The sequence below is a fragment of the Corythoichthys intestinalis genome, chromosome 2 (genome assembly GCF_030265065.1).
Source record: "Corythoichthys intestinalis isolate RoL2023-P3 chromosome 2, ASM3026506v1, whole genome shotgun sequence".
In the NCBI taxonomy this organism is placed as follows: domain Eukaryota; kingdom Metazoa; phylum Chordata; class Actinopteri; order Syngnathiformes; family Syngnathidae; genus Corythoichthys; species Corythoichthys intestinalis.
The window spans coordinates 74146531-74171473 of record NC_080396.1 but is presented as its reverse complement, the minus strand read 5'-3'; the positions used below and the strand labels follow the sequence as shown (position 1 = coordinate 74171473).

Below are 24943 nucleotides of genomic sequence, written 5' to 3'. Positions count from 1 at the left end.
CGATTAATTGCGATTAAATTATTTTTAAGCTGTGATTAACTCGATTAAAAATTTTAACCGTTTGACAGCCCTAAAATAAATACAATCATATCTCCGGTTTTCCACGGTCCACTGGTGCCAGATAAAAACTGCGACAGTGAGAGCTTCAAATCCACGCTTTCGAGTCATGTTGACTCTTTTGAATAGTTTCATTTTTACAGTGCTTTAAAGACTTCACGTCATTAAGCAGGTGTCATCATAGTACTTTAGCTGCAAGCCTGCGTGAGGTCATGTGATTTTATTTCGTATGATTTGTATAATGGTGTCATGTGATTTTTGCAATGTCTCATTGGTAGAACCACTTTGCTGGCTAAAATTAGGTCAAATCTAATATGTAGAATATAGAGGAAAAATGTGAGTAGCAGAGTAAGAGTGGCATTTCTTCATAAATCTACTCAATTAAAAAGTATGGAATACTAAAAGTACTCTCAAAAGTACATTTTTCTCCGAAAGCTACTCCAGTAAATGTAATGCGTTACTACCTTCTGCTAATGCTATTGCTCCAAAACAACATATTTACAAAACATTTCTACTGGCAGTTCAGCGAAGGTCACGCATGGCAGGAAAGCAACAGCTGACTCGTCATTTAAAAACAAACACTGGGATGGAAATTGCAAACAGTGTTTGAGTGGAGTCAACATAAGTCTTTGATCTTTGAGTTCAACCCATGAAAAATGAGGAAAAAAAATTTCCCCCAAAGTCTTTGTCAATTAAGACCAATATTATAGTTGAACTGTTGTCATAAACGACGCCTCCCACAAAATGTTTGATTGAACATGCAGTATTTTTAGTCAAATTTAGACGTCCCTTCGTCCACAGGGGATTATGCGGGTCATTAAAAATCAATAAAAGTCATTAAATTTATTTTGTCCAAATTCAGGTCTTAAAGCAACACCGGGTAACTTTCCAACCTTTATAAAATATTTTCCTAATGTTTGGGATCATAAGTCGACTGGCGACTAGTTGAATGACCTCTTTTATATCTTGAGGGGGGGTCTTGGGGGTCTGTATCGCTTTCACCAGCACTAATTAACTTTGAGGAGGGTGGCAGGAACCCTGCTACACATAAAAACTACAAATATGCTGACTACTTTACGCCATACACCACTTCTCCCTTTCCCCATTTATTATAAAGACTGAAGTCCATGTGAACGCTTTTGCGCGAATTCTGCAAAGATGGCAGAGCAACAAAAGAGACTGTTTTTTCCTGAGGAGGAAAAAAAAGGCTACTACGATATACAGAATAATCATTGGCCCGGCTTTAAGTCGCATAAATAGTACCTTATTTTACCTCACAGTATCTTATTTTTACCTGACTTTACTAATATAGCTTGTTCTGTCCTCACTAAATGTGAAGTTGTTCAGCTTTACAGAAAACAAACAAGGCAATTGTGCTTTTTGAAGCTTTTTACTTCATTCACTGTGGACAATTTGTAAAGCTGTAACACACACAGGTACTTATGTTCAAAACGGAACACATTTTAACAGTAAAACACTTGACACAAAACAATTGTTCAAACGTCCATCGAATTAAATTCACTAAATTTGCCAAATAAAAGTCTGCTAGCTTAAAGACCAAATGTGAAGGTTGGCCAACCATGTTTTTGAATAATATCAATGGCTAAACAATTATCACAGCGTATATATTTTTTTTTTTTAACACAACCCTTCCAGATTCTTTGTTTAACCCATAGCAACGCCCTTGACAACAAAATGCTTTTCTTCGACAATCTTCGGAAATCTTTGGAAATGATGTCACTCAGAGAACTGCGAGGGAAGTCCGCCATAGAACAGTATTGCTGTATTGCTTCTCAGTAAGATGCCACGGCGGTGTGTGGCGATGTATTGTTCTCAATCTAAAGAAAAGTTGTATGAGTGGCCAAAGGATAGCAGGGCATGTAAATGGACATCTTTCGTCCGCAGAAGTGAATGAATTTCACGCCATCATCGAATAGTGTTCTCTGCTACAAACACTTCAAAGATGCCTGCTTCCTCAACCGGTCTGCTAATGATCAAGAATTTGCAAAAAAAAGTGTGATTTTTTTCGATAGATGACTGATGACTTTGTCAAAGCAGAGCTGGCAACTGTTGTGGAATGAACAGTACAAGGTAGCAAGGTCAGCCAAAAGGTAACTCGAGGCAAAACCCCGATCCTGTTGTGGAATGAACAGTAGAAGCTAGTGACGCTAGCCACAAGCTAACTCGTGACAGTCCCCGATCATAGTTGTATTGAGTTCATTTTGCCAACAATTCGTCAAAACTTTTATCCCAGGCAATAGTAGGTGGTTTATTTACCTGACATGCTTCAAATCATAAAAATAATAACAGCCTATATCTTACCAATCTTGTAATCTCGATGGGTCTTGTCTCCATTCCATTTCAGGTAGTTTGGGCACATTGTTTGCATCCTGGTTAACGTCTGGCTAATACATGTACGGTCCAACATAAAATTCCAACCTCCTTCTGTTCCTCCAGTTCTTCAAAAACTTGGATCTCCTCACTTGCGCTCGATCTATCGCTTATATCGTTGTTTGAATCATTGTTTGAAGGGCTTTGTATGGCGGCCGTATGGAGCGCTGCCATCGCTGTTCTCAGTGTGACGTATCACTTCCGGGTTCATCCCCTTTCGGGCTCGAACTTCGGAAAAGCGATTATTTTGTCAAATATACAACTTATAAATTATTTTTTCATGCTTTATTTGTTGGACAATGTTTAATTACCGTAATTTCCCGAATATAACGTGCACTTTTTTTCCCCAAAATCAACTTGTAAACTCATGGTGCGCATTATAAACGGGTACATGGATGGAGACAGAAATATATATGTATTACATCCATCCATCCATTATCTTCCGCTTGTTCCGGGGTCGGGTCGCGGGGGCAGCAGCTTTAACAGGGAAGAGGGAACAGGGAAGCCCAGACTTATATGTATTACATATATATATAAACCGATTTTTTTTCATTGACACGGCCACGTTGTGTTGAAGAAACGTATGCGGCGACCCGTTGCCGACCATTACGGTACGTGACGTCACCATTTTGTTTCGGTAATACTTCACACTAATCGGCCGAATTATTTCGTCTGTGTTAAAGTCTGCTTTTTTCACTCTTCATAAAGCACAGAATTTAGTTTCTTGAACTCATTTGAGTCGACGTTTATTGCAGCTTCACAATTTGGACCATAACAAATGTAAGGACACACACTTCCTTTGTCCGTCAACTATATCGGTCCCTCGGGAAACTCAAACCCAAATAACAATAGTTCAGTAGTTTTACCGTATCAATCCATGGAAGAAACATTTATTCATCATGAGGAAACGAGCAAGTTATATAGCAGCCTTTAAAAGAAAAGTCACATCCGTTTTGTTTTCTCCTAGATTCTGGTAAGTTGGAGAAGTTGTCAAATCATATTATTACCGTAAATATTGTCAGTTTACGGTAATGTTTTGAACTACCAATGTGCTATGCTTGTGCTGTGTTTCACCAGTCAGTAAAATGACATCTCTGTATCTGTACACGAGCTCTGTTTTCTTGTATTCTTCTATTTATTGGTGCTAAAATTAGGGTGCGCGTTATAAACGGGTACAATAATTTTCCCCAAATTTTACAAGTAAATTTGGGGTGCGCATTATACACGGGTGCGCCTTATATTCGGGAAATTACGGTACTTTAATTGTGACCCTATTTGGCATTTTATGAAATTATTTCACATTTGGTCTTTAAGTGCTACGAATGCTAACGTATATACAGTGGGGAGAACAAGTATTTGATACACTGCCGATTTTGCTGGTTTTCCCACTTGCAAGCCATGTAGAGGTCTGTAATTTGTATCATAAGTTCTCTTCAACTGTGAGGGACTGAATCTTAATACAAAAATCCAGAAAATCACATTGTATAATTTTTAAATAATAAATTTGTATTTAACTGCATTAAATAAGTATTTGATACATTACCAACTAGTAAATATTTCGGCTCTTAGTTCTTTAAGAACCCCTCCTGTTCTCCACTCATTACCGGAAGTAACTGCACCTGTTTGAACTTGTTACCTGTATAAAAGACCTGTTCACATGCTCAAACAAACAAACTCCAACCTCTCCACAATGGCCAAGACCAAAGAGCTGTGTAAGGACATCAGGGATAACATAAGACCTGCACAAGGCTGGGATGAGCTACAGGAAAATAAGCAAGCAGCTTGGTGAGAAGGTAACAACTGTTGGAGCGATTATTAGAAAATGAAAGAAGTTCAAGTTGACGGTCAGTCTGCCTCGTTCTTGGGCTCCATGCAAGATCTCACCTCATGGGGCATCACTGATCATGAGGAAGGTGAGGGACCAGCCCAGAACTATACGGCAGGACCTGGTCAATGACCGGAAGAGAGCTGGAACCACAGTTTCGAAGAAAACTATCGGAACTACATTACGCTGTCATGGATTAAAATCCTACAGCGCACGCAAGGTCCCGCTGCTGAAGCCAGTGCATATCCAGACACATCTGAAGTTTGCCACTGACCATCTGGATGATCACGAGGAGCAATGGGAGAAGGTCATGTGGTCGGATGAGACCAAAATTGAACTTTTTGGTCTAAACTCAGCTCGTCGTGTTTGGAGGAAAAAGAAGGATGAGTACAACCCCAAGAACACCATCCCAACCGTGAAACATGGAGGAGGAAGCATCATTTTTTTGGGGCTGCTTCTCTGCCAAGGGTACAGGACGACTGCACCGTATTGAGGGGAGGATGGATGAGGATATGCATCGCCAAATCTTGGCTGACAACCTCCTTCCTTCAGTGAGAGCCCTGAAGATGGGTCGTGGCTGGGTCTCCCAGCATGACAACGACCCAAAGCACACAGCCAAGGCAATTAAAGAGTGGCTCCGTAAGGACCATCTGAAGGTCCTGGAGTGGCCTAGCCAGTCACCAGATCTGAACCCGATAGAAAATCTATGGAGGGAGCTGAAAGTCAGTGTTGCCCGGCAGCAGCCCCGAAACCTGAAGGCTCTGGAGAAGATCTGCATGGAGGAGTGGGCCAAAATCCCTGCTGCAGTGTGTGCAAACCTTGTCAACGACTACAGGAAACGTTTGGTATCTGTAATAGCAAACAAAGGTTTCTGTACCAAATATTAAGTTCGATTTTTGTGATGTATCAAATATTTATTTCATGCAATTAAATGCAAATTTATTATTTAAAAATCATAAAACGTGATTTTCTGGTTTTTTGTATTAGATTCAGTCCCTCACAGTTGAAGAGAACTTATGATACAAATTACAGACCTCTACATGCTTTGCAAGTGGGAAAAACCAGCAAAATCGGCAGTGTATCAAATATTTGTTCTCCCCACTGTAAACGTTTCGTGCCCCCCTCCCAACTCTCTGCTGCCACTGTAAATACTACCACTTGTCTCGAAAATTATAAGTACCTCTTCATAACATTGTTCTTTTATATTAAAGGAAAAAAGTAATATAAATCAGAAAAAGTATACCTTTATTAACATTGTTTTGTTCAGGCGCATCAATTTGCCGAATGAAAAAGTCGCATACCATCTGTAAAAATACACTCAAGGTACATTTTTTGACCATTTGCTACTGAAAAATAAAACTTCAAATCACTAATAAATTTAAATGAAATGACAGTGTCATTGGACAGAGGGACAGTTTTTATTTTTGCTGCGGGCAGTATTAGCTCCTTTGCAATGGTGTTGGGTTAGTTTGCTCTGAGCATGCTAACAGTGCATGCTGGTTTACTGCTGTAACGTTGACTAAGGGGAACGATTCCTGGCAATATTGGGCACGTTTTTGGTGAAAAACAAACAGCTTATCAATGTGATCGGGTTCCATTTCTTTGTGACGTTTTAATTGATATGACTTCCCGCTGTCCGCTGCAAACATATTCACACACAGTAAACAGACAGGTCTTTACTCGCCTTCTACTGTTGTCTGTGTGCTCTTATTCTATTCAAAAATACTGCGCACACTCTGAAAATGCGAGCACCACTGCCACCTACTGAGTGGGTGTAGAAGTACACTTTATTCTCGTATGGCAAAAAAAGGATGTTTACCCGAGGTCTCATGCGCCACCCCCCGGCATGGCTCTGCTTCCCCTTGGGGCCCCACTATTTGAGAAGTACAGAACTATCTGCAGTCGGGCATGGGGTTCAAAGTGGCATTAAATGAGATTTGCTGATAACTGTAGAAACCCTGTTGTCATAAAGTTTTACAGAGTGTTTAATATAATTCCAATTAAAATGTTGTTCAAAACTAAAACCTAAAATCCACAGCAGTTGTTGTTCATCGATGTACCAGCCACAAATTGAGTAGTCACGTGATAACGTCTGTAAAATAAGCCTTACAAACTAGTTCCACTCGAGCGCCACTTGGAGGAAAGCATTACAAATATAGACGGGCAATAACAGGACATGACAGCAAATTTATTGTGGTGTTTTAGAACGAATTAAGCCATTTACTAAATTTACAAAACGTCTCAAACAAATTTATATCTTCAGGTACCGTTTTTATATTTAATACATTATTGTTGTTTAAAGTAAAAAAAGGTACTGTTCATCCTGATGGTTTTAATGTTTTAGTGGTTGATGATGTATATAAACTCATTTGCCACATTTTTGAACGTTTCTTTCTTTCCTCCAGCTGAACCTCTGTCCCTAATGGACCTGTGTCGACGCTCGGTCCGGGTGGCTCTCGGGCGAGAGCGTTTGAGCGAAATCCACAGACTGCCCTTGCCGGCCTTTCTCAAGAACTACCTGCTCTACCAATGACGGCACGGTTAAAGTTGAATAGCGCTTCTCTCCTTTCTCACATGTGCTTCTCTGGGATCCTTCGTTCGACTCGTTTGACGGCATTTCCGAAGCCAGTAGGACCGTCGATGTTTCGTTTATCACCGCGGTTGGACTCATTTTCGGACTTCTTATCTGATTTTAATAACTTTGTTGCTATTGTTCTCTTAAAAAAAAATCAAATCAGGAATCACTGAGCTCTATGCACATATGCTGACCGGGGGGGGGGGGGGGTATGCCCAGGCGGTCAAGTCAGAATCTCTCAAAGACTGACATTTTAATATTGTATGAAATTATATTAAAGGAAAAATTAAGGTCCAGAGGATAGTTGGACTTGTGCAATGGCCACAAGGTGGCAGCATATACATGTTAATGCAAACAAGCATGAGGCAAGCTCCTGTTCACTTCCAGTGAGGTTTTTAAGAACTGATTTTTAAAAAAATTGAAATTCTGAGCACTCGCGAGACGTTGACATTAAATAGCTGAAATCTTTTACAATGTCACTGTGATCCGTCGTTGCATGTATCTGCAAGAAATGTTTGCATTTTTTGAATTTTTTGGTTTCCTACTGCCATTTTGGCTTGACACCGTTAAAGGTTGGCACACAAAAAGTAGCTAAATGGAACCAGCACATATCGGAACATGTTTTACGCATCATCAAAACTCGACGAAGCATACCGACAATCCGTAAAAGTGCTGCTCTGATGTCATACGAGCGTTCCAAACATTGTCAAATGCCACGTAATGTACTGTCATGTCATTCTGGTATTTCCAGATGTGCAGCTCTTGAGTCAGCACTCCTTTTTCCTTACTGCTTGCGTTTCATTTGTATTTTCTTGGTGTAGATTTATTTGTATGTATCTATTAAAGATTATTTCTTGTTGATCCAGGCATTGTTTTCTTTTCAGCTGCGGCCGGTGTGAACGCGGATGTCACAGATCACTGTCACTGATCAATGTCACTGAACCCTGAAAATAATCCAGTGGTGTAACGATTTGGAATGTCCCCGATCCGGTCACATCATTTTTAGAATATCAAAAACGGGTGTAAGAGATTAGATTTTTTTCTTTCTAATTTAAGCGAGTCTTATTTTAAGAAAGAAATATTGTAATACCTTTACCAGTTTCAGCGAGAACGGAAAAGTATTTTGTTGTTGTGAACTACATTTCGACACAAATGTACAGTATCAAGACATCATTTAATTTTGCAATATGAGGCGTGAGACACATTTTTCCAGTGTGCCAAACTTAAAGCGCATTGAACATGGTTTCCTCGGCCATACGCATACGTGTCAACCCGAGACCGTTGGCAGTCTTACAAATAGTGACGTATGCCCTTACAAATTATTCACTAATCTTACGTTTTATATAGAGCGTGCAAGATGAAACAAAAATAAAATCTTTAGATTTTTTTTTTTTTTTAGAATTTTTAAAATTTATTGGTAATATTGTCACATATAACCTGGTACAATCAATATCTTCTGCTACATCATGATTACTAAAATTTAACAGTGACTTTTGTTATAATTGTATGAAGCACTTTCATGTCTTTTGATGGCTACACTTAATGGCACTTCAACTAACAATTCAGTTTGACTTGAAGGTAGTTCGTTAGTGTGTCCAATTATAAATTAAAAACATCAATTGATAAAATTAACTTAACGATGCAATTTTTGAGCCAGGGAACATTTCTTTTGCTAGTTCTGAGAAGTGAATCAGCAATAGGCAAATTGTGTTCGGGAACAAATTGGCAGAATAAAGTCTCCACTTCCGTCACTTTTGATTCTGCACTTCATCTTTATGACCAGTGCTGTTAACCTTACTTTAAAAAACTAATTAGTTACAAATTACTTATCCCAAAAAGTAATTGAGTTAGTAACCAAGTAATTAGTTACTTGGCGAAGTAACTGGTGTTACCCTTCATGTTTTTTTTTTTTTCAACAAAAAAAAACATGGTAACCTTTGCAATGTTTGGAAGTCATTTAATTTTGTGAATCAACCGTTAAGGTTAAAATTGCTCCTGTTTTTGCATAGTTCCCCTCAGTCTACTTTCGACATGTGAAAGTTTTAAAACGGTTTCATCATTTAAGATGGATTCAAGTCAAGATTTTGCCGATTTAAGAGTATTTTAGATAAGTTACTTAGGTTCGCTAGGAAGGTTCACTTCGTCTTTCTGAGAAGTCTACTGCTTTAAGATGGCGGCTGTTTACTAACGCCTAGTGTCATGTTGCATCTAGTTCTATATGCATGTGATATCTAGTTTAGCATCAAGTGGGCGTAGATTGTAAACTGTCGGCTACAGTCAGGAAATATTTGAGCCGCCTAGCATCACAACACTTTCCGCCTTCCCACACCAGCCCTTCTCTCTCCATACCTGACTTTTCTCACGTCATTTCACCAACGTAGTAACGCATAGTAACACAGTCTAGTTGCCGAAACGGTGACAAAATCCAAACGGAGAGGAAAAAAAAAAGTAATGCACGAAAAACAGATTTTGAACGTACGGTGTACACATTTAAAATTCAGTGCTCACTTGTACAAATTACGCTGAAACCGTGTAACTTGACAGGTATGATAACGTGTGTGTCCACGGAACAGCATGCTAGCGCTACACTAGCACTTCTGCTATTGGACAGTTTTCCACAAAACGCTCACTGCTGCCGGGAACGCACCCTCCCACGGGGATTCAGAATCTGCACCTTTCAAACTACCGTCATTTTCGGACTATAGGTCGTACCTGACTACAAGCAGTCACCCACTAAATTTGACACGACAACGGCATTTGTTCATCGATAAGCCACACTGGACGATAAGTTGCAGCTGTCCTCACTGTATTATGGGATATTTGCACCAAAAGATATTAACTGGTAACACTTTGACAGCAGCATTATAAGACAAATGAACCACCATGAATCATCATTGCTTCAAGAAGCTTGATTTGGCCACCACTGCTCCGTCGGAGGAAAGGGTCAACCTCTGCTGCCACCTTCTGTCAACACTGTTGTCGTCCAACGTGCCTCCTAGCATGCATTGCAGTGCTACAGATCTAAATAACAAAATTCATGTTCTGTGCTAATTATTTCTTCAGTTACTGTTCTAATTGTTTCATTTATTGCTAGTTATGCTATTTGGTATCACTTTATTTGACAGTGGCGCCATAAGACTGTCTTAAGAGCATCATAATTATGACATGCCATGAGCATTAATGAATGCTTATGACAGATGTCATTCTGTGTCTTCCGGCAAATTGTCTTTTAAATAGATGTAAAAGATGTTAGTTGGACATAAATGGAAATGGTGACATAATTTCTGAATGATACTTAATGACATCTGTCATAAGCATTTATTAATGCCCATGAAAGTCTGATGTCATAATTATGGCAGTCTGATGACGCCGCTGTCAAATAAAGTATTACCAATTAACCCAAATAAGTCGTCAAATAAGCCGCACTGGACAATAAGCCGCAGGATTCAAAATGAGGCGGATAAAGTAGCGGCTTTTCCGAAAATTACAGTACATTTCTCGAGCTTCTGGGGTCGTAGAACAACACAGGAGGAGACACTGTATTTTATTTCTGCCAGATTATGAAAGTTTTTAAAAAGATATGAATCAGGTGGGAAAATGAATGTTTTTAAGAGTATTTTTATATGGCTACAAAGCAACAGAATAATTCAGATGGACAAGGAATTTGTCAAAAGTAACGATAACATTAGTTGGGGAATAAATGAATAAATTGCCGATGAATTCGTTGACTTGAACTCTAACTTGGGTGCAAAAATATGTTATGGGGAAAACTAGTTGTGAAAGTAGCAATAACCTACATAACCATGTGCTCTATGGCCAGTGTTACACTTACTATAAATCAAAAGTAATAACACTGTTGTTCACATAGTGGGAAAGATCATGTTGTTTTTTGTGCTTTATCATCTGTTATTTCTGTGTCTTATCACAGTTAGAGTGGGTTAACTGCAGGTAGATTAACACCCTCCTCCTGGTAAACATTGGGATGTGTTATTGCCGCCAGACTACATGTGTTGTGCAACTGAATGCGCATAATATGGGCTTGTTTTTGTCTCAACTTTTGAACTTGAACATGTCCTTGCAAAAGAATAAACTATCTTGCGATGGATTTATTCTCTTTTATACAGTGGATGAAAAAGTTTCTGAACCTTTTGGAATTTCTCACATTTCTGCATAAATTCTTCAAATGTGATCTGATCTTTGTCAAAATCACACAGATGAAAAAAACGCTTTAACGAAAATCACCCAAACATTTATAGGTTTTCATATTTTAATAAGGATAGTATGAAAATAATGACAGAAGGGGGAAAATAAGTAGGTGAACCATCACATTTAATATTTTGATTGAGCTTTTTGGCAACAAACACTCTAAGTGGGTCTGGCGTGCCACAAAAGATGCGCATGCTGAAAAGCACCTCATACATTATGGAGGGCACTGTATAGTTGATGTGTGCATAGAGGTATTTGACTGTGTCAGTGATTTCTGTAAGTCTTTAGCACACACTCTAGGGTTCTTTTTTTACCTCTCTGAGTATTCTGTGTTGTTGTTTGGTAAGAACTGGTTTCAATTGCTCTTTAAGTCTCCTTAGGCAGAGGTTCACTTATTTTCCCCCTTCTGTCATTATTTGCATGATATTCTCATTAAAATGTGAACTTTTTTTGGGGTGGTTTGTTAAAGCACTTTTTTCATCTGTGTGATTTTGACAAAGATCAGATCACATTTGATGGTGATTTTATACAGAAATGTGAGAAATTCCAAAAGGTTCAGATACTTTTCAAACCACTGTACACTTCCCTGTACAGACCAGTAAGTTATTGAAAGTAGCTTAGCATGTAATGCAATACCTTTTTTTTTTTTTTTTTGCTTGAAATGGCTTACAATTGACAACCTGTTGATATTAGGTAACTAATATCACTATCCACCGGGGAGTCTATTTGTTTGAAGAACTGAGAAGGAATAAATGTGAAGAGCAAAAAGCAGCACGGAAAGTATGTCAATACAACAATGCTGCTAACCAGCATATCTGTCCTCAATGTCAGATGGTGTGTCGTTCACGGATCGGACTTGTCAGCCATCTGAGGACACACAACTAGGCCAAAACGCAAGCAGACATCATACTCAAACACAGAGGGATTGCAAACGACGATTAGGTTACTTGATTTGGGGGCATGTCAGGGTCACTTCCTGTTGATTTGGGGCCAGTTAGGGGTCACTTCCTGTTGATATCAGGTCAATTCTTAATGATTTTTGGGCATGTCAGGGTCACTTCCTGTTGATTTGTGGGCATTCATGATCACTTCCTGTTGATATTAGATCATTTCCTGGTAATCTCAGCTCACTTCCTGTTAATTTGAGAGCATTTCAGGGTCACTTCCTGTTGATTTCAGGTCACTTCCTGTTGATTTGGGGTGATTTCAGGGTCCCTTCTTGTTTTCAGGTCACTTCCTGTTGATTTCCAGTCAGCTCTTGTTGATTTGAGGTCATTTCAGCACTCCCTGTTGATTTTTGGGGCATATTATGGTCACTTCCTGCTATTATTATGTCATTTCATTTTGATCTCAGGTTAGTTCCTGTAGATTTGTAGGCATTTCAGGGTCACTTTCTGTTGATTTGTGGGCATTCACGATCAATTCCTGTCGATATTAGGCCATTTCTTGGTCATCTCAGATCACTTCCTGTTAATTTAAGAGCATTTCAGGGTCACTTCCTGTTGATATCAGGTCACTTCCTGTTGATTTGGGTCATTTCAGGTCCCTTTTTTTTTGTTGATATCAGGACACTTCTAGTTGATTTGGGGGCATTTCAAGGTCACTTCCTGCTATTATTACGTCATTTCCTTTTTTTATATCATGCCAGTTCCTGTTCATTTGGGGGCATTTCAGGGTCACTTCTTGTTGCTATTTGGTCACTTCCTGTAAATACAGGTCACTTCCTGTTGATTTGGAAGCATTTTAGGGTCACTTCGTGTTGATTTTGTTGAATATCGGGGCCAATTCCTATTAACGTCAATTATTTAAGTAATAATTTATGTATAGTTTTTAATTTAGTAAAAAGTCACCTCTTTGAAGTGGTGAACTAATCAAAATAAGCTGTGAAATACAAGAACCCAGTTTTCTCTCTCAAAAGTAATTCAACTCAGTTTAAAACAAGGCTTCCGAGTTTATTTCTTTCCTAGTAAGTCCAAAACAATTGACCTCACGCTCCTTTTGTACCTCCGTACGCAGCAATAACAAAGCAATACTTGCAAAGGCATTGACCTTCGACGGAAAAACAGAACATGACGTAAGTAGCGAGCGATAGTACTGACGTCACAGACGACACCCTCATCCATCCCACCGACGTCATCGCCGGCGACGCCTTCTCAGCAGACCCCAGACTGCGACCGCCTCTGACGGCAGCTCCGCCCAGCCGGCTCGCGGAGAGTCAGCCGGAGAATCGAGTGAGCACGTGAAAAAGCCGAGCGCTAGCCTTGGAACGTCAAGCCATCTTTAGACACTTTCCAAACGCGACTTTCCTCGGACATATCAGATGAGTATGGTGCTTTCTTCAAAGTAAAAGAAGCTAAAAGGAGTGTGAAGATGGCCCAGAAAGACACGTTTCTGCATCTCTTTGCCGGAGGGTAAGTGTAATACAACGCCGCTGCCTTCAACACACAATTTCGAAGATGAACGTTTATTATTTCAGTATTTTAAAACGAAACTGGAAAGTCCAACTATTTTGAGGACTGTTAACGGGGCCTTTTCGCCGGTGGTTTGCTAACCTTTAGCGCCAGCTAGCTCGCTTTAGCATTTCATCACCCTTTTATCGCTAACCATTTTTTGTATGTATTTCCGCTACGGACGTCTCTGTACACAAAAGAAAAATCTACATTCGTTGTTACTGTCTTCCTATTCCACTTTAATACGGTCCTGGCGTTTTTCATTCTCTTGGCTATTAGCCAGCTAGGCTCAGTTTCGGATAACGTTAATGTCGTGTTTTGAGTGTTTGAATAAGCACTATCATGTTGAACTGGAGCTGCGGTTGGCACGATGGCCGACGGGCTGTCGGGTTCGCTGCTGTTATGTAACGAGAGGCAGTCCGCCAACATCGTCGTGCTGGGATGGCTGCGGCCCAAAGCTGAACCATGTCGCTTGTGCCGTTACGAAAACAAAAGACAAAACGTCGCTTGGTGGCACCGAAGTGAGAAATGGCGACGTGGTAATGTTCAGGTCACGTTTTTGCAACAGATGGTTGCTTCAAATGACGCCATTTTACCCTTGAAAAGTCAATCTCCCACTTTGCCAGTGCCTAACTAATCTGAGATGGGTAGAGTAGCCAAAAATGGGCCCAAGTAAGAGTAGCGTGACTTCAAAATAAAATTACTCCAAAGTAGTCATCCAAAAATGTACTCAAGTGCAACAAAAAAAAGTATGCGAAGAATAGAATTAGTATTGCAACAATTAATCAATTAACTCGAGTAATTCATCGAATTACAGTGTTTTCGTCAACGATGACTATAACGAAAATATTTAGTCAACGAACAATTTCACATGGCGATGACGAGACGATAACGATAACTTGTCTTGGGAGACTTAAAACATAACACGAATGCCAGTGTTTGACTGACAAGACGAGAACAAGACGAAAATGCGCCATAGTTGTTCACAATGTTTGTCTTTTTGTGTCACTCATGTCACGTGCTGTGCACCCCCCATTCACCTGCTATTGTCCTCTCCAGTCCTCCCCGTTTAGAGAGACGCACGCTGAGATTTGTCTTTTCTTGGCAAGAAGAGAGAATATGAAATGTTGCTTTAGCCTTTAAAGGTCTGTGCTGAGTGATCATCACCAGTGTTGGGAATAACGCCGTTATAAATAATGCCGTTACATACGACACGGCGTTATTTTTTTCAGTAACTGGGTAATCTAATGATTTTTTTTCCACCGTTACAATGCCGTTACCGTTACTGACGGTCAAAAGCGGTGCGTTACTTACTTTGAATAAATTGAAGAAACTACCAGCCGTAGCGAGCCTACGCTGCTCTGTTTTTTTGTCATCCAAGCCTTCGGGTGCGTTCAGGTTCAAGGCAATGAAAATAGTAAACACACATAGCCTACCTTTGCAAGAACGATGGAGTTGCTGTTTAATACGGTCATAATGTGCAGGTCCTGCACCCATCCGCAGCAAAACTGTTCGTAGCTTTGTAGCGATTTGTAATTTCGGAATCGCTAATGAGTTTAGTAACATACACCAAGCAATAAATACAGCAAAATGTCCGTTTCGCGTAATTGTGGAAGCCCGTCGACATCTTTACTCAATTTGTCTTCGGCTTGCTCGTAAGGGTCAACATTGTTCACATCCTTAAGTTTGATAACATATCTGTTCTTTGCCTTAGTAGCGAGTTTGTCTCTTTATCGAACTGGCAAGTTAAAGTTTAATGTCCCGCGAGCCAGACCTGCTTCCAATATGGCCGCGTTGTTGTCAAATCTCACGTGATCCCCCATTCTGTGACATAAACGCTCGAGCTTAATAGCGCCCGTACTTCAGAGCCGGTTGTTTATATGTGAATTGTCTTGCCCTATGTTTGTATATGTGTATTTGTTGTTAATATATATATATATATTTTTAAACAAACTTCAGAGCCGGTGTTTTCACACACAAACCGGAGCAGCGCGTGCAGCAAACACACACGCAAAACAGATGCAGAGGGATATGATGGCAGAGCATTCAGAGGAAAATTTGTCCTTTACGAGGTGGAGATATAAACACTATTTCAAGTTGGTCGAAATTAAAGGAAAGAATGTGCATGTAAAGTGTAATTTATGTCCCGGGGCAAAGCTTTTGTCGACATCTGTGGTAAGCAATTTAAATCTGTTTATTTTTGTTGCATTTCAAGTGTAGGATAAATCTGTTGCTGATAAGGTGCAATAAATATTACAAGGTCTAAAACACAATTACCTTTCTGTTCTTCTCTATTCAACTGACTCGAATACTGCTCAGAAAATTTCAAATTCGTTGACATACAACAACTTCTTTTTTTAAAGTAACGGAAATAGTTCCTTTCCTGGTGACTAGTTACTTTTACTGTAGAGTAATTCAGTTTCTAACTCAGTTACTTCTTGGAAGAAGTACTGAGTAACTATAACTAATTACTTTTTTAAAGTAATGTGCCCAACACTGATCATCACACACTAAATGTGACTCGTAGTGTTGGCATAGCATTCACGTTTGCGTGAGTATCAGCCTATTGCTAACGGCGCGCATCCTCTTAAACTATCCGTGCTGAGTGATCATTACACACTAAACGAACTCGTAGTGTTAGCATAGCATTCATGTTCGTGTGAGTATTATGCTATTGCTAACGGTGAGCATCCTCTTAAACTCTGCTGAGTGATCATCACACACTAAACGTAACTCATAGCATTCAAGTTCGCATTAGCATCAGGCTATTGCTAACAGCGAGCGTCCTCTTAAACTCTCTGGGCTGTCTGATCATCACACACGAAATTAACTTAGCATAGCGTTCACTTTAGCATCAGGCTATTGCTAACAGTGAGCGTTCTCTTAAACTCTCTGTGCTGAGTGATCGTCACACATTAAATGTAACTCGTAGCATTAGAATAGCAATAACGTTCACGTTATCATCATCCTATTGCTAACGGCGAGCATCCTCTTAATTTCTCAGACAAGTTATTTTTTACATACAGTTCGTGGCGTCCTGGTGGGTTTAATTTTTTTTTCGTCATTTCACATACGAAAACATTTTTATTAAACGTTGACTAAAACTAGACAAAATTAGTCTTAAGTTTTAGTCAACAAAAACTTGACGGAGACAAACATTTTGAGATGACTAAAATATGACTAAGACCAACAAGTATTGTCGTCCAAAAGACTAAGACGAAAATTAAAATGGCTGCCAAAAACAACACTGCTTCGAATGAAATTGTGCTGCTTTAAATATTTGTTTACAGTTGCATTGTAATGGTTTGTTTTGAAAGTGTTTGCATTTAGTTTTATTGATTTGGGTGGATACACTGCTCTCTCGTGGCAACAGTGAATGTCACATAACTCATTTAATATGGCTTAATCCAGCTGCTCCCTGTTAAGGCCAACAGAAGCTAATTCATAATTTAGTTTATAGCTAAATTTAGCTGTTTTTTGTATTAAAAAAAAAAGTTGGCATTTTATAGCATTTAAGCTAGCGGACTTTTGCTATGCAGCTTAGCCAATTGTTCCTTTGTTGTGCATAAATCCTACTTTATTTATTTATTAATTTAATAGATGAAAAAAAGTGCAATCCTGCATAGTTTGAAGAAACACTTGGGAATTCTGTGTTCGCATTTAATGCTCTTTTGAAAGAAAGCTGTTTTAAACCTCCTAAAATTTATTCTGCAACACATTAAATGTTCCTAATCTGATTTCTCGATTATTAAAACTAACAAATTGATAGATTAATCGACCACCTAAAAATAATACTGAATTAATGAGTAAAATTGTAACTGGTGGATTTTTTTTCTCAGCACGTTGATATGAATTATACTGTAATATAACCTATTACATGACCTTATTAGGCAAAAAAAAAACCCACAAAAATAATAAAATTCCGACTAGAAAAAGCTAGAGAAACATTACATTACCCGTGCAAAGAACATGAGTGAGCTTAAGTGGAGAAAAAAATATTTCCTACCATTAAATGTAAACGATTATTTCTCCAGTTTTCAATGAGAGAGCTTGAAATCTGCGTTTTTGAGTCACGCTTACTTCGTCAAAGACCATATTTTCCACACCATAAAGCCCATCGGAGTATAAGGTGCACCTTCAATAAATGACCTGCTTCAAAACTGTTTTCATATACAGTGGTTCTTCCACATACGAGTATAATTTGTTCCAGGACCTGTTTTTTAAGTCGAAATGGTTGTATGACGAGCGGAATTTTCCCATAAGAATACATTATAATTCGATTAATTCGTTCAACAGCCCAAAAACCTATGCTAAATTCTTAATAAATACTGCTGGTACAATTAACAAATAAATTATTAAAGCAAACTATAAGTACAAATCGGAATAATAATAATAACATTATGGACAGTACATGTGTTGTTGCAAAAGTTGTGATATAAATTATTAAATGCCTGACGAAGCTGGCAACTTCTTTGCCTATGTTTTAATAATAATAATAAATCGGAAATAAAAAAAGCGTTTAACTTATAGAGAGTGGCGAACGGAGACCGGCCAGTTCACCCATGTACACCACGCTCATATTTTTTCTATCATTTCCTTAATTTCAGTGGTAAGAGTCACCTTTTTCCTTGTTTCACCACCTGTACTAACCTTCTTGGGACCCATGTTGATTTCTCTCACCAAAAATCCGCTGTGCGTTTTGCGGGAAAACAATGAAATTGCGTCGCTGTCATAAATCGTCGTATTTCGATTAGGGGTGGGAGCCTTGTTAATTTGCGATGCAAAGCTCACAATAATAAGGATTTCACGATATGGCGATACAACGATTATCGATACATTGGTCAGGAAATAATTCTACAAAACAACTAATCAACAGTAAAACCAGCTATCTTCATCCTTCACTAGTAGACTTCCAATCCATTTGAGCTTGTGGGGGGGGGGGGCAGCAAATGAATCCCTAACAGAGACACTATTATGGTAGAAGATTTTGGTAGCAACTTGTTTTTTTAATTTAATTTAATTTTTTAAAATATTGCCACCTTTTTAAAACGGTATGTCAATTCTTGGCATGGGCATATCGATAACCTTTTGGGATGTGAAGTATTACAATATATCGATATTTTGTCACAACCCTAATTTCGAGCATGTCGTCATATGTCGAGGCAATTGACAAGTCAAATTTTACGTCTGATATGGAAAGGATCGCATGCCGATGGGATCGTATGTTGAGGTACTACTGTATAGGGCGCAGTGTATTATAAGGTGTAGTAGTAGTAGTAGTGGTTGGGAATGCGTAATGCATCTACTAGATGGAGCTGAGCTAAAGGGAATGTCATGCCACGACTTAACAAATATTGATCCATATTTAAGGCGCATCAGATGATGCAATACACTGTTGGTTTTTGAGAAAATGGAAAGCCTCTAGGTGCGCCTTATAGTGTGGAAAATACGGTACTTGACCGAAGATCTTGAATAATTTCCGGATGAGCATTGCTTGTGAATCATTGTTCTTGGGAAAGTGAAGTCGTGGACTGAAAATGTCTCATCAAAAGGAAAACACAAGCGCAAAATGTACCCTTTGACATTCACTAGAAGACCTTGGGTCTCATGAGGTACACTGATATCTCACGTGACAAAAATATTTTGGTCTAGTGGCCTTCAACTTCAGGGTTTCCAAATTAGGAATTCAGCAGATGTGTGAAATACTTCAAACATAGCAACTAAGTAGTGTCTGTTTTTTCCTCCCATATCATTTTGCAGATGTAGCGGCACTGTCGGAGCCATCGTAACATGCCCTTTGGAGGTGTTAAAGACACGACTGCAGTCCTCGGGTCTCACTCTCCGGCCCGTTTTTCAGGTCCAGCTCGGCACCCTCAGTGGGACTGGGGTCATCCGACCAGGGACTGTTACGCCCGGGCTGGTGCAAGTCTTACGGTAAAATATTGTCATATACAACCCCTATAGGCCCATGACACGCGAGGCATTTGCATGTCTCGACATATGGTGGGAACATTTTGTTCCAACGGGTTGGTGGCGGTATCACTTGCACTTAGTTAACCTACAGACTTTTCCAGTTTGTAGTTACACAGTGGAGTATCACCATATGTTCAGACATGCATTTTTATAGCCGCAGTCTTGAATAATACTTTTTGGCGAGTAGTTATTTAACAACTTCTATAAATATACAGTGTTACCTCTACATACGAAGTTAATTCGTTCCAAGGCCTTTCTTTGTAAGTCGAAATGGTCATATATCGAGCAGGATTTTCCCATAAGAATACATTATGATTCCATTAATTCATTCCACAGCCCAAAAACCTACACTAAATCCTTAACATTTAAATACCTGCAACATGAAGCAATTATCAGAGAATCCCAAAATTTGAAAAATAATGTCCTGATGAAACCTTTTTTTCCAAATTTGTAAAAAGAAAGGTCAAAATGAATATGTGTAATAAGTGCTCTAATATCTATAACCCTAGCTAAATCCTGTTTTTTTCTCATGGAACCTGCACATGCATGTGTTGACTTGCATCCATTTTTTTTTTTTACAAAACGAAATGTCAAAATTCTGAATGTCTCGAAATTATTAAATTTTAGGTTGTATCAAATGTGATGCATTTGGCAATAAAGGTTTAATAAATACTGCTGGTACAATTACACATGGCAAAACACATTAATTATAAATAAAAATTGGAATAATATAATAATAATAATTCCTGTAATAATGTAACGAATCGGGTTCTAATGTGGCGGACGTTATTTTCTGTACCTGAACGCACCGTGTGACTGACGTGACACAGAGAGGAGCGGGGCGGTTGAGTTTACCCTATTTTTCGGACTATAAGTCGCACCGGAGTATAAGTCGCCATCTTGGGGGAAATTTACTTGATAAAATCCAACACATAGAACAGATATGTCATCTTGAAAGGCAATTTAAAATAAAAATACAGTAGGGAACAACATGCTGAATAAGTGTACAGTATGATAATGTTGCATGATGCAGTGCATGAACAACGAAATGCGAACATGGTCGGTATGTTAACGTAACAGCTATTAAGTTATTCAGATAACTATAGCTTAAAGAACAAGCTAACAAGTTTACCAAACCATCAGTGTCACTCCAAAACACCAAAATAACATGTGAAATGATATAATAATGTGTTAATAATTTCACATATAAGCCGCTCCAGAGTATAAGTCGCACCCCCCAGCCAAACTATGGGGGGGGGGGGGAAACTGCGACACTTATGGTCTGAAAAATACGGTACTTTCACTTTCAATGTTTTCTTGAATACACAGTCAATTGCGGCGGACAGCAGGCGTTTTGTGTTGGATAAGTTCTGAAATAAATGATAAAAACCTGACAAAGCTGGTGATTTCTCAGTCGATGTAACCACAATAATAATCGTCAACTTAAAAAGACCATGGAGATGTATTGTTGAGCCAGTTCACGGATGCGCATCCCACGCTCATATTTCTCTATAATTTGCATCTTCATTTAGAAGGTAAGCTTTTCCTTGTTTCGCCACCTGTACCATCCTTTTTGAAAACTGTGTTGATTTCTCTCACAAGAAAGTCAGCCGTGTGTCAGTCTGCGGTGCTGTCATGTTGTCGTATTTCAAACGTGGTCGGATGTAGAAACAATTGGCGAGTCAAATTTTACGTCGGATGTCGAAAAGATCGTGTGTTGAAGCGATCGTATGTAGAGGTACTACTGTATATTTTTTTCCCCTTCCTGGGAAGAATATTATCAGTCTACCAATGCGTGTCACTAATCTCCTAGAGGATTATGTCCACTGTTTTCTGCTCTTGCCTGGTGTTCCAGTCAATGTTGTTTTTGGCGGCTTTTTGTATTTTTGTCTCGGTAATTTTTTAGCCATTTAAAAATGTGTTAGTCTTTGTCTGGTTTTAGTCAATTACTCAAAATGTTACGTCTGTACAATTTAAGTTTAGCCCGAAAATAAATGAATAAAAAAGGTTTCTAACAATTTCAAGTGAACAATGACAGACGAGCACATAACACCAGAGTCTAAAAGGACATCTTCATGATAATTAGAGCTGGGAATCTTTGGGCACCTAACGATTCGATTATGATTCAGAGGCTCCGATTCGGTTATAAAACGATTATTGATGCACCCCCCTCCTTTTTTTTTTTTTTTTAAATTATTTATTTATTTTTTTAGGTTTTGTACATTAGTTCCAAAATAGTTCAAAAATACTCTCAGGCTAAACCAAACTACTATTTCAGTATCAAGTTAACATATAGCAGTAAGCAAATATACAAAAATGGAGGTTTTGGAGTTTTTCCTTGCCGGCATGGAGGGTCTTAAGGATAGGGGATACCCAGGACTTGAACTGTATCTATTCATCTTTGTTGCTTTATTTCTAATTGTGTATCATATTGCCTCTGTAAAGCCCTTTGAGACTTCTGTTGTGATTGAGGGCTATACAAATAAAATTGAATTGAATTGAATTGAATCGAAAAATAACAGTAAATAAAAAAACTCCAGTCCCCATTCTGTATCAGCAGCTTTAAACTACATTCAATTAATTTAATGTTGTCAATCAACCGTTAAAGTTGTTAAAATTGCTCCTGTTATTCCATAATTTCCCTTTTGTCTACTTTCGGCGTGTGAAACTTTTAAAACTATTTTAAAGATAGATTCAAGTCAATATTTTACCGATTTAGGAGTATTTTAGATAAAAAGGTAATTAGGTTTGCTTGGAAGGTTCGCTACAACAGACTTGCAGGGAAGTGTACTGCTTTAAGATGGCGGCCGTTTACTAACGCACGCATCTAGCTTTTTGTAGATGTGCTGCAACACTACCGAATCAATGGTGCATCTAGTCCTATATAAATGATATCTATTATCCATTATGTGGATGTACTTGTAGCAGCTTTTCGGCAGCAGTCAGGTATGTTGTTGTGTTTTTTTATCTCGTGGCATGAGTTGAGCTAGAGCTGTGAGTTGAGCATTGGCATTACCCGAGGGGCCGGGTAATGAGAAGCATGATGTTTAGCTACTCTCGCTCCGTTCTTCCTCATTGCGTACCGAAGAGCGCACGGCGCGCTGAGTGTGTTGTACTTCCTCTTTACTTGGCATATTTCAATAATCGGAATTTGGATGTTTGTGAATCGTTCTCGAATCTTCCACGGCCGAATCGCGAATAATCTAAGAATCGGAAATTTTGCACACCTCTAATGATAATGCATACTTAGCATGAAAACAGTACATTATTAGTGCTGCAGTGATTAATTCGATGAGAGAAAAGCTTCAAATCAAATCTTGCCGCTTCGAAGATCTGTTTGGTGACGTCGTGGTTTATTTTGACAGTGTTGCATTTGGTTTTATTGATTTGTGTGGATACACTGCCCTCTAGTGGCAATGGTGAATATGCCATAACTTGTCTAACGTGGCTGAATCCAGCTGCTCCCTGTTAAGACCAACATAAGCTAAGTTGTTGTTTGAGCTCATTTTTTTTAATACATCTGTAATTTAGTTTATTGGAAAATTTAGCCGTTTTTTGTGGGAATATGTGTTTGAACGATTTGTTAAAAGCATTGTTTAAAAATTGCATTTCATAGCATTTAAGCTAGCCGACGTTTGCTATGCAAGTTAGCCACTTGCTCTTTTTGTTGTACTTAGAACCTCATTTATTCATTTAATATGCCGTTTGAGGCTAAGCTTAGGTATTTTATTTTTAAATGAAAGTGCAATTTTGCAGTTTGAACAAACACTCGGGAATTTTACTTTGTATTTGCATTTATGCTCTTTTTAAAGTGTAATCTGAGCAAGCCTTTTTTTTTTTTTTTTTACACCTCCTAAAATCTATTCTGCAACGCATTAAATGTTCCTTCTCCGAATAATCGAGTAATTGGATTAACTAGTTGATAGATTAATCGATTACTAAAATAATCGATAGCTGCAGCTCTAGACTGAAGACACAAAAAGTCAGGTTACAATCACAAGCGATTTGGTGCGAGTGTTGCTGCCACCCAAGTCTTCTCGAATATACATGTTCATAATGTTTAGAGTTACAGATTTCAATAAGTTCATGAACATATTACATTTGTTTTAATTATAGCATAGACGTAATGAGGGAACACATTTTTAAGTTCCGCATGTTCGCATGTTGTCAAGTGGCGCCAACCCAAGAAGTGGATATTCTAAAACTAAATTATAGAAGCTGTGAAACCTCGTTGGAATCTATGCATTTGCTTGTCATGTAATGTCAAGTCTTTTATTTTTCATAAGCTAATGCAAGTGTGTATGTTACATTTGTCTCGTATTTCTAGATAAATTTCACAGCCCGAAATTCCAAAAATGGGACAAGACAGGCGATTGCTATGGCGTTTTGTGGCTACTTTATACTGTAGTCTGTACAGCATTTGCATGTGCAACTGAAGGAAAGATGAATACAGTGCTGGCTGAATGTATTGGCACCCCTGTAATTCAGTCAGCTAATGCTCAATTTCTCCAAGAAAATAATTGCAATTACAAATGCTTTGGTAGTAATATCTTCATTGATTTTGCTTGCAATGAAAAAACACAAAAGGGAATGAAAAAAAATAAATAAATTGTTATCATTTTACACAAAACTCCAAAAATGGGCCGGACAAAAGTATTGGCACCCTCAGCCTAATACTTGGTAGCACAACCTTTAGATAAAATAACTGCGAACAACCGCTTCCGGTATCCATCAATGAGTTTCTTACAATGCTCTGCTGGAATTTTAGACCATTCTTCTTTGGCCAATGGCTCCAGGTCTCTGAGATTTGAAGGGTGCCTTCTTCAAACTGCCATTTTCAGATCTCTCCACAGGTGTTCTATGGGGATTCAGGTCTGTGCTCATTGCAGGGCACTTTAGAAGTATCCAAACAATTTCATAGTGCTTTTTGAAGTAAGTTTTGGGTCATTGTCCTGCTGGAAAACCCATGACCTCTGAGGGAGACCCAGCTTTCTCACACTGGGCCCTACATTATGCTGCAAAATTTGTTGGTAGTCTTCAGACTTCATAATGCCATGCACACGGTCAAGCAGTCCAGTGCCAGAGGCAGCAAAGCAACCCCAAAACATCAGGGAACCTCTGCCATGTTGGACTGTGTGGACCGTGTTCTTTTTTTTTTTTTTTTTTTTTTTTTTTTTTTTTTTTTTTTATAAGGCCTTGTTTTTTTCCCCTGTAAACACTATGATGATGCCTTTTCCCAAAAAGCTGTACTTTTGTCTCATCTGACCAGAGAACATTCTTCCAAAACATTTTTGGCTTTCTCAGGTCAGTTTTGGCAAACTCCAGGCTGGCTTTTTTATGTCTCTAATTCAAAAGTGTGGTCTTCCTGGGTATCCTATCATAGAGTCCCTTTTCATTCAGACGCCGACGGATGTACGGGTTGACAATGTCGTACCCTCGGACTGCAGGACAGCTTGAACTTTTTTG

General features: G+C 38.8%; 2 protein-coding genes across 4 annotated transcripts in view; both read left to right on the top strand.

Annotated features, from left to right (window-relative positions):
- The window catches only part of spsb1 (splA/ryanodine receptor domain and SOCS box containing 1), a 29360-nt gene extending 21651 nt beyond the window's left edge, over positions 1-7709 (top strand). For 2 of the 3 annotated variants that reach the window (XM_057829889.1, XM_057829890.1), the window contains exon 3: positions 6679-7709. In XM_057829889.1, the coding sequence (XP_057685872.1) occupies positions 6679-6806 (128 nt within the window). In that variant the 3' untranslated portion in view covers positions 6807-7709. The remainder of the gene's footprint in view (positions 1-6678) is intronic. The other variant, XM_057829891.1, reaches the window with a different exon arrangement.
- Positions 7710-13212: 5503 nt separating this feature from the next.
- slc25a33 (solute carrier family 25 member 33) overlaps positions 13213-24943 on the top strand; it is a 29086-nt gene continuing 17355 nt past the window's right edge. The window contains exons 1-2 of the mRNA XM_057828218.1: positions 13213-13465; positions 19265-19438. Of these exons, the coding sequence (XP_057684201.1) occupies positions 13425-13465; positions 19265-19438 (215 nt within the window). The 5' untranslated portion in view covers positions 13213-13424. The remainder of the gene's footprint in view (positions 13466-19264; positions 19439-24943) is intronic.